Source organism: Spinacia oleracea, chromosome 3 (genome assembly GCF_020520425.1).
Source record: "Spinacia oleracea cultivar Varoflay chromosome 3, BTI_SOV_V1, whole genome shotgun sequence".
Lineage (NCBI taxonomy): Eukaryota > Viridiplantae > Streptophyta > Magnoliopsida > Caryophyllales > Amaranthaceae > Spinacia > Spinacia oleracea.
Window position 1 is genome coordinate 35,282,014 of NC_079489.1, and position 9,379 is coordinate 35,291,392.

General features: G+C 38.3%; 2 protein-coding genes across 7 annotated transcripts; both read left to right on the forward strand.

Annotated features, from left to right (window-relative positions):
* Positions 1–1,633: 1,633 nt before the first annotated feature.
* LOC130468932 (vacuolar protein sorting-associated protein 35B-like) lies at positions 1,634–4,111 on the forward strand. 6 transcript variants are annotated; one of them, XR_008929311.1, is made up of 7 exons: positions 1,634–2,207; positions 2,290–2,387; positions 2,530–2,614; positions 2,769–2,869; positions 3,168–3,281; positions 3,390–3,591; positions 3,689–4,111. XR_008929311.1 is itself a non-coding variant. In XM_056837983.1 (4 exons), the coding sequence occupies exons 2-4, from the start codon at positions 3,220–3,222 to the stop codon at positions 3,703–3,705; spliced, it is 303 nt and encodes a 100-aa protein (XP_056693961.1). In that variant the 5' UTR covers positions 2,635–2,869; positions 3,168–3,219; the 3' UTR covers positions 3,706–4,111. The 6 variants fall into 6 exon arrangements, 1 of the variants encoding a protein (XP_056693961.1); XR_008929313.1 differs by having other exon boundaries at positions 2,549–2,614; positions 2,778–2,869; XR_008929314.1 differs by having other exon boundaries at positions 2,301–2,387; positions 2,549–2,614; positions 2,778–2,869.
* A 1,274-nt stretch (positions 4,112–5,385) lies between these two features.
* On the forward strand, positions 5,386–8,890 carry LOC110786302 (remorin 4.2). Its single transcript, XM_021990847.2, has 2 exons — positions 5,386–6,303; positions 8,549–8,890. Exons 1-2 carry the CDS (start codon positions 5,599–5,601, stop codon positions 8,738–8,740), a joined length of 897 nt encoding a protein of 298 aa, XP_021846539.2. The 5' UTR covers positions 5,386–5,598; the 3' UTR covers positions 8,741–8,890.
* The last annotated feature ends 489 nt before the right edge of the window (positions 8,891–9,379 follow it).

Below are 9,379 nucleotides of genomic sequence, written 5' to 3' on the forward strand. Positions count from 1 at the left end.
TGCTCATCCCTTCCTCTGTGAACAAAAAGAAACCTAAAGTTAGAAAATATGAATAGAACAACGCGGAACGGCACACAATTTGGCATACAACCTCGAGTCGTAGAATATCATAGGCCTACGGCCGCTAGAAAGGCCTCATTCCGAAACTGGCTAATGTGCGGCAACCACTCGGCCCGCACATGGAAAGTCTTGTCAACGGTTAAGTGGTGAGTGTTGGCCCTGAACAGGACCATTATTTGATCCCACTCCTCGGCAGTAAGGGGTGGAAGAGGCTCGTCACGGTCCATATAGTTGGCTTTGCGATTCCAGCGGCTCATTCTGTCATACATCTCCTGGTCGTCCGTGTAAAACACGACCCACCTTTTCCTCCACATGTGCCATTTGCTGAGCTTGCCGACCACTGTCTGGTATGTACCACGGCTGCTCAGATTAAACCACCCTTTGGCGACACTGGGGGAACGAGAGAGGGAGACCAGATGCAGAAAGGCGTTGAACGACGGCTCCACGTTGTTCAGCGCACATTTGGCAATATAGCCAAAGATATCAGCCCACGAGTTGGGGTTCAGCTGGGCCACCCCAATGTAAAAACCATCTAACACTTCCACAACGAAGGGGTGTGGAGGGAATCTCATGCCGAGCTTAATGGATGCGGCATACACTGGGAATTCTCCCTCAGCAAGCAGGCTGACGGTTGAGTCCAGACCGGCCGGCACGCGCATCTGGTACCCTTCCCCCACGCAGAGGTCGTCCCTCATCTTGGCCCCATGCCTGTCTAGCCACCGCATCCAGCCTATGTCTGGGTGGATCTCCGACGGAAGCAGTTGGGCCTCCTCTCGTCCTCTGGGCCTAATAGGCTGGGGAGCAACCTCTTGCTCTTCGGCGGCCGACGGCAATGGAGCGACGCTCGACTCTCCCACTTCCTGGCTCGCTGTACCCCCTGACGAGCTTGCCGTTTGTTCCTCCACCTCGACATATTCGTCGATCTCTTGAAAGAGTTCGGGATATTCCTCGTCGGCTGCCGGGGCGGTGGAAGAATATCTCTCCCTAGGGGGTGTGGATGCTTCTTCCCGCAAGCGCAGGCGCGTAGGATCTGCCGTTTGCTTGGTTCTAGCCATGCCTTCTGCATAGTGAACGAAGCACGGCTTAGGAGTGACCAACAATGAAGAAAAAGACGCGATTGGACGTCCGACAAAAGACGAACGGCGGAAAAATCTCAAATAAAACCTTCAAACCCTTACCTAGTACTAGGAGGTCGGCCGCTAACAAAGAGGAAAATGACGAGAGGATAACAAAAACAAGAAAGAAAGGCGAAAACTAAACTTGAAAGATCTGCGAAGTACTCGGTGAAGAACAGGATGAGTTTCGCGAAGAACAGGATGAGTTTGACGAAGAAAAGGTTGAGTCTCGCGGTGGCCGGAAATCGCCTGATGGTGGTGGGAATACGCCGGAAATCGCCTATGAGACAGCTCTGTGAAAACGAAATGTAATAAATGAAATTTACCCCCCCTCTATATATAGGGAGGGGCAAAATGGAGAAAGGTGACACGTGTCACCACCTCAACACCTGTCCCAAAGATGAAGATGCAAATCAAAGGTCAAGAAGCGATACCCGGAAAGTGTCACTAGTGGAAAAACAATCATTTGCATCACCACATTTGCCTCGCACATTTAAACATGTGACGCAATTGACAGTTCTAAGCTTTAAAATTAGTCATTTGCGTCGCAGAATTATTAATCTGCGACGCAAATGACTCTAAAATGTTCTCAGAGTCATTTGCGTCGCAGATTAGTAATAATGCGACGCAAAATATTACCTCCTTTGCGTCGCAGAATTACTAATCTGCGACGCAAATGACTCTTTAAGTCACCTGCGTCGCAGATTAGTAATTCTGCGACGCAGAGGAGGTAAAAAAAATTCGGAAGTTTTTAATTATTCCTTCTCCCCTCTTTTTCTCTCTCTTCTTCTTTCCAGAACTCCATTCATGAGATGTCAATACCTCTCAATCTTTCATTCATTTGAAATCTCCTCTAACCACTATACGTATTTTGCCTTTAATTTACCCGGAAAAATCAAGATTTGCGAAAACACGGCTCGAAGAGAAAAATCCTAGATTCCGCCGCGAAGAAGGAGACATTTCAAAGCAGTGCAGCTCGATTGCTAGCGAGTCTCCGATCCAATTCTGCGAATTAGTTCGTCGGCGATTTAGGTACAGTGCAATTTATGTTAATTAGGGTTCTTGTTTATCAGCCTACGGTGTATAGAAGATTTCAAGGGTTCTTGTTTATCAGCCTATTTCTAGGGTTTTTAAGGTTGGGTGAAACGCCAAACCGTTGGAGCTGGATCTTCGGTTAACGTCGCCGCCGTCATTGATTACCTTATTTCTTAGGTATTTCCCCCCTCTTTACCATGAATCCAACTTCAATTAATTTTTACTTTTTATATTGTTTTGATGAATTGTGTTAGTTAGTTTGTAAATTCGAACATTTTTAGCAATTGTTTGAACTTTTGATTGAGGATTTTGATTTCAGATGGTGCCTGATATTGTAGAGGGTGATGGGTTTGTTGGGAGGCAGCCTCATATCAAGTATGAGCTCAGAGATAGTCCTGGTCTTGGTGAGTATTCAATTTTTAAAATCAATAGTTCTTTGGAAGTTAAACTATTTTCTTTCATATTTTTAGTTGTTTTGATATTTTTGTTGCTTACATTGTGCTCACACAAATTTAAACATCAGTTTGATGCTTGTTGTGTTGTTCTAATATGATTTAGTGAATGTAGGAGGATACAACCAATGTGTATTCTTCAACTGCAGTTATAGTAGTTCGGATACTCCACTGAGTGAGGGTCAGTGCCATTGGTTTTCTCCCAAGGTGAGGCCTCTATTCAATTAGTAAAATAAGGAAATGTTTTTTCTATTCAACGCATTACTATCGGTCTGTCGAATGACAGTTTCAGCTTAGCCAATTACTGTAACCGGTTTCTCACAGCAGGATTGAAGTTGTTTTATTATAAATATAGGGTTTGATCGTGTTGGTTAGTTTGTCAATTCGAGTATTTTGAACTTTTTAATTGAGGATTTTGATTTTTTTTTTAAGTTGTTAGTTTTTTGTTGATCTGGGTAGGTTTGGAATTCCTTATCGTGTATTTAATTGGTTTTCCTTTATGCAGGGTTCTACTTTGCTTAAAGCGGGCTCTAAAAATCGCAAATGCCGCTCAACAGATGGCTAATGATACTCGGGGTAGTGGTGGTTTAGTTATGCTGTTCATTGAAATCATCAATAAGTAAGCTCTCTACTTGCTAGAAAAGTTTGTTTTCTGACCGTGTTGGATGTTTGAATTTCCATGATAATTCACAGCATATTTAAGTTTGGAGTTTGCCATCATATTTAGGTATCTCTATTTTTTTGAGAAGGGAAACAACCAAATCACCGTCAATACAATCCAGGATCTAATGGAATTAATTACTACAGAGATGCAAAGTGATAATGCGGCAACAGATTCTGCTGCTGAAGCTTTCTTTGCAAGCACATTGCGGTACATCCAATTCCAGAAACAAAAAGGTGGCGCAGTTAGTGAGAAATATGAACCTAATGTTAGTTTTTTTGTTGATCTGGGTAGGTTTGAATCATTTCTTGAGACTGAAAACAAGCTGTTCAGATAATTAATGAATTTCTAAATTTTTATTGTAGGAGAACTGAAAAGTTAAAACTTGAGAAAGGGAAACAAACTCGGTAACAATTGCTCTTCAATCCGCTAAACTTGTGAGAATTGTCGCCTTTGATCTTGCTCTTGGGACTCTTGAATGGTTCCCTCATTTGTCTTTGAATACGCTGACGCTGACGCTGCGTGCTACGTGTGTCATGGGAAGTTGCTTATCCAAGCATGATCTCAACTCTCAAATTGATTTGGTAATTGAAATTTTGAAGCGTCCAGGAGAAGTCCTCCCTGTTTGTCTTAGTGTCGCACGAACGCTGTAAATTCATAATTTAGTGTGCTTCAATTTTAATTTCTCGGCTTTTTTTTTCTCGGTTCAAATTTTTATTTTTATTTCATATTGTAATTTGTTTGATTTTGGTCTGACAATGGAGTTTTTTTCATCTGCTTGAATGATATCTTGGGCCTCATTCGTTTATGGTTCACTTAAACTTTTATGTTAAAAGTGTAGTTAGGTTATCAACATGTTGGCTGATCTATGGTGAATTTGCCTTTTATTGGGTTGTAACTAAAATATTAAAAAACGAATTTTTTTTTAAAAAAAAAGTCATTTGCAACGCACATTTAGCTAATGTGCGTGGCAAATGACTTTTTTTTTTCGCCTAAAAGTCATTTGCGTCGCACATTTAGCTAATGTGCGTTGCAAATGACTTTTTAGGCATGGTGCTGAAAAGTCATTTGCGTCGCACATTTAGCTAATGTGCGTTGCAAATGACTTTTCAGGCATGGTGCTGAAAAGTCATTTGCAACGCACATTTGCTAAATGTGCGACGCAAATAAGGTTCATTTGCGTCGCACAAATGTGCGACGCAAATGACTTTTAGTCATTTGCGTCGAGAGCTTTTGCCACGCACGATGTGCGACGCAAATGTGCTTAAAAGTGCGATGCAAATGACCCTTTTTCCACTAGTGTGTTTCCAGAAATGCCCTTCTTGAGGGGCAAATGTTGTGGGCAAAATTACCATGCCTTCGTGTACCAATGAGGATGTGACACATGGCACGTATTACGCCCCCTAAGCAGAAACCATACGAAGTCTACTCCGGAGTATGAGTATTAATCTAGGTATCTACAATGTATGTGTATTTGTATTTAAGTGTGTATAAATGTATGTATTATACCTATACCCGGAAAGGGGCTTAATTAGTATGTATCCCAAGTGAATGACTAAGCACAATAGGCCCAAATAGCCCACTATTGCCAAAAGGGGCCAAAGAATTGTAAGGAGAAAGGACACATGTCCTCCTCCCATACCCCCGCCAATCATGTAAAGGGAATATTAGGTCAATTCCACAAAACCTAGTACTATAAATAGTCCCACTTCCCTAGAAAAAAGGGTCACAATCAATACAATCAAGAGCAATTGCTGCTCTGCCTTCTCTTACTTTCTCTCTCTATAAAAATACATTCTTGTTAAATTATCAGAAGTTACCGGAAAACCTCCAAGGTATCTCACCGGAAAAAACCCCACAACAGGAGGTAGTGTGAAATTTGAGGATAGACCAGACATCAGAATTAGAAAAAACAAAAGATATTGGAATTCAAGTTTTAATTGTTTAAAAGAAAACAAATTTCTCCACAATGCACCACTATAGTCGCTATCAAATCCTAGCTCATGGCCTTCCCTGAATGAATCACTAGTCAATTTCATACCTCCAACCTTTAAAGTTTTAACGTGATTTGGTCATCACACATTCTGATCACTTACTTTGTCATCTTCTTTAATTTCCCCTTTCTTTTTATTTCTTGAAATGTCTATATTTTTCAGTGTTTAATTAATTATAAGTGGTTCATAATCCGGCCCCTTAATCAAAGAAGTTAATAAAATCTACTAATCATGCAAATTAATAAACCCTACCTTTTCTCTCCACTACCAAAACCAAAAACATGTCAACACCAACCATGAACCCTCCAACACCAACCTCATCAAGATCATCACCACCACCTTTCCATAATAACAACCACGACAACGATGACAACAACGATGATGATTTTCGAGATATCCATGCTATGACACCGGCCGTGCCTCCTAGCCGTCAGCGTAACCTATCGGTAGGAAGTGACATCACCAACTCTAGTGAGAATTTTACAACGATGAGTAGGGAGTTCAACGCCCTAGTCATAGCAGGTTCCACTATCGATCACAACAACGACTACCACACCAATAATAATCAAGTAAGTATTAACTTGGATAGGATTGGAGAAGAGGAGGGGGAGGCAGTGGTTAATCCGTTGGCTATAGTCCCGGATAATAACCCTTTGCCTTCCCCTCCTGACGGGTATGGGAATGGAAATAGGAATAGAAATATGAATAATACGTCGTTGACTCACTTGATGGGATCATCAAGTAGTGGTAATACAAATAATAATTCTCGTAATAGTAATAGTAATAGTAATAGTAATAGTAATAGTAGCGGAGGGGAGATGGTTATACATCAAGTGAAGAAAGAAGAGGTCGAAACAAAGATCATGGCTTGGCAAACGGCTAAGATTTCCAAAATTAATAATCGGTTTAAGAGGGAGGATGCGATTATTAGCGGCTGGGAGAATGAACAAGTTCACAAGGCTACTTCTTGGATGAAGAAAATTGAGGTATTATTTTTATTATTCTTCATTTTTTTGGTTTTTCATTGATAACTAATAGTAGGATGCATGATTGTCTATTTTGCAATTATTAATAGTATGAGATGATTGGATAAGAGTATGATTATGTGAGTGATTAGTAATTCAAAAGGTCTTGTGTGCACAAGTTATTGCGAATTTGAATGCATAATAGTCAGTAGATAAGTGAATCAATTCAATCAAACTAGCTTAGTCATCAATTAATTTAAAAGTTGATTAGTCAATTTAAAAGCTGATTAAGAAATAATCTTGATCAATTAATTTCCCGTCCCTAAACAAATAATCCTAATTAGGTAGTCAACATCTTAATTACTTATGCATGGTTAGTTTGTCACTGTGTTGCAAAGTTAGTTTGTCCTTGCAAATTAAGGACATATGGTGAATAAGACCGATCACTATAGTACCTAACTTCTTCTCCTATTTATCTTTTTTATTAGATTGAGTAAAAAGTATGCCTGATCTACGATCTTAACTCAGATTTGGCGGTTTCTATTTAGAATTTAGGATTATGAAAATAAATCGAAAATAAAACAATACTCCGTAACTCACTAAAAGCATCACAATTCATAAAAATGGAAATGGTTCAAAAATTAATCCAATGTTGACCCGCTCCGAATCTAAACCTAGTCAATCATAAACCTACCTAATAAATCAACTCGATAATTCCATATTAATAAGTTTTCTTGATTGTCCAAAATTATTAAATTTTAGACATGAGAAAGGGCATCAGATGCGAAAAAATTAAATATTGTTGTACTTCTTTGATCTTTAGTACTTTTCTTCTGTTATTTTTTCTCATTATATCGAAAAATTCAACATTTTTATATTATTCATTATTATTTTTGAAATATACAAGAAACAAATATTTTCAAACAGTAAAAATCCACAAAATAACAACACTCTAGTTGTTATATTGTACTACGTATGAGGAGAAAGTGAGAAACTAGAGGTTGTGAACAGAGTTCACCCATTTGTACCAAAATAAAGTTGGGAATAGAGTATTATGAATCAATCGTAATACTTGTAGTTGAAGCTGGGGTCAGTGATCCCACCATTGGATAAGGAATCCACAAGTGATGCCGTAGCTGGAAGGTTATTACTGGTTTATTGGCTTGATTATTCTACTGTCATTAGGTCCACCAGACCTACCAATTTATAATTACTCACTGCTCATTATCTGCTTATGCGATCTTAACGTCATACTTCACGATATGTCTATCGATTGATTCATTTGTGGATTTAAGATGGGAATAATTTGTGGATTTAAGATTGGAATAATTTGTGGAATTAAATTGGATTAGTTTGTGGAATTAAGATTGGATTAATTTGTGAAAGTAACTACGTTTGTTACTCGCAAGAGAAAAAGGTTATGAAAAAAAGGAGTATACTTAGATATATCATTTCATAATGATGAAGATGATGATAATAACAACTGGTCTAAGAAAATTGATTGAAAAAGATGAGAAATTTGATGACTAAAAGTGATGAAAAAGAAAATTAGGTAAAGAGAATAGAGAACAATGAAGGGGCGGGCAGGTTGGGCAAGACGGAGGAGATTTAGGTTTGAAACTTGACAAAAAATAAAGAGAAAAAGAAAAAGAAAACATATCAGACGGAAGAAAATGAAGGAGAAAATAAATAAAAAGAAAGAAAGGTAAGAAGAAGAAAAGAGAAGGGAAAATATGTTTGGGATGAGATTTGAACCCTATATCCTTGGAAACTCTAGATAGAGTTTCTAAAGGGACCTTGCCAATTTTTTCTTTCCTCGTAAATAGTGAATTTCAACCTTTTACCAACTAAAACACTATTGATAAGTATAGTGTTGGAAAGTTGATGCATTTTGAAGGTTTGAGATTTATTTTGTTAGTATAGTTGAGATTATAAATGATTAATTTTGGTGTAACACATTTGCAGGAAATGCGGCGCTAGATCTTGTATGCGCTAACACATTGTCACATGCACTTAGAAAATTGCTTAATTACGTAACATCTTTAATGCAAACCAGGTTACCAAGTTACAATCACTTCTATATATTAGTAACAATATTTAAGATGAATTAATTAGGAGCTACGTTTATAATTATGATCGTTTTCATGAAACTTCCAAGCTATGCATATTACAAGTTTTACATTAAAATTTGATATACATGCCTTTTCGGAGAAAGCCATACTGATTTATAGTTTCTATCGAATATTCGGAATTGTGTGATGTACAGAGAAAATTGGAGGAGAAAAGAGTAAAAGCAATGGAAAAGATGCAAAACAACATAGCAAAAGCTCGTAGAAAAGCAGAGGAAAGAAGAGCATCCGCAGAAGGAAAGAGAGGAACCAAAGTGGCAAGCGTGCTTGAAGTTGCTAACTTAATGAGAGCTGTTGGTAGACCTCCGGCTAAACGCTCTTTCTTTTAAGCTTTTCACCACTTTATTTTATCCTATATTTAGAAAGAAATTTACATGCAATAATTTGTATTATGATTAATGGAGTACTACTACAAAATATTGTTAGCCACTAAAAAAAAAGTGACACCTAAGTTTAATTTGAGTCCTCTGCCTTTTGGATCCCGAGGTTCGCTAGTTTAAAATTCATGCTTTGTGTCATAATTGTGTGGGGGTGTGATTGTATGTTTCGAGAGGAAATGCAAGTTGATTTTTTCCTCTATGTCAACGTTTTGTGTGTGTGTTTTTGTAATTTTATTTTTATAAATAGGATAAGTGAACATGAAAGAAAAAGAAAAAGAAAAAGAAAAAAAGCACTACATAACAAAACTAAAGAAGACGGAAAAAATAAAAGTAGAAATGATCCCGTTCAAACAGCAGACTTAGCGCGCGTGTGAACTTGGTGGATTCTATGGAAAATGGTGACCCGTGAGCCCGTTTGCATTTTTGTTTATTACTACGTATATTGTAAGTTACGGTACCTACTAATTAATGTATGATGCATATTTTGAAATGTTTCTCGTTATGTTGACAAATTCAGTTGTATTTCGAGGAGGGATACACCGCTGGTCAACAACGGGCAAAAAGCCCATATTTAAAGTGCAAATTGGT

Coding starts and splice junctions, on each gene's coding strand:
- LOC110786302 (XM_021990847.2), top strand. CDS start 5,599: ATGTCAACACCAACCATGAACCCTCCAACACCAACCTCATCAAGATCA. Junction 6,304..8,548: donor CTTGGATGAAGAAAATTGAG/GTATTATTTTTA, acceptor TGTGATGTACAG/AGAAAATTGGAGGAGAAAAG.
- LOC130468932 (XM_056837983.1), top strand. CDS start 3,220: ATGGCTAATGATACTCGGGGTAGTGGTGGTTTAGTTATGCTGTTCATT. Junction 3,282..3,389: donor TTCATTGAAATCATCAATAA/GTAAGCTCTCTA, acceptor CATCATATTTAG/GTATCTCTATTTTTTTGAGA.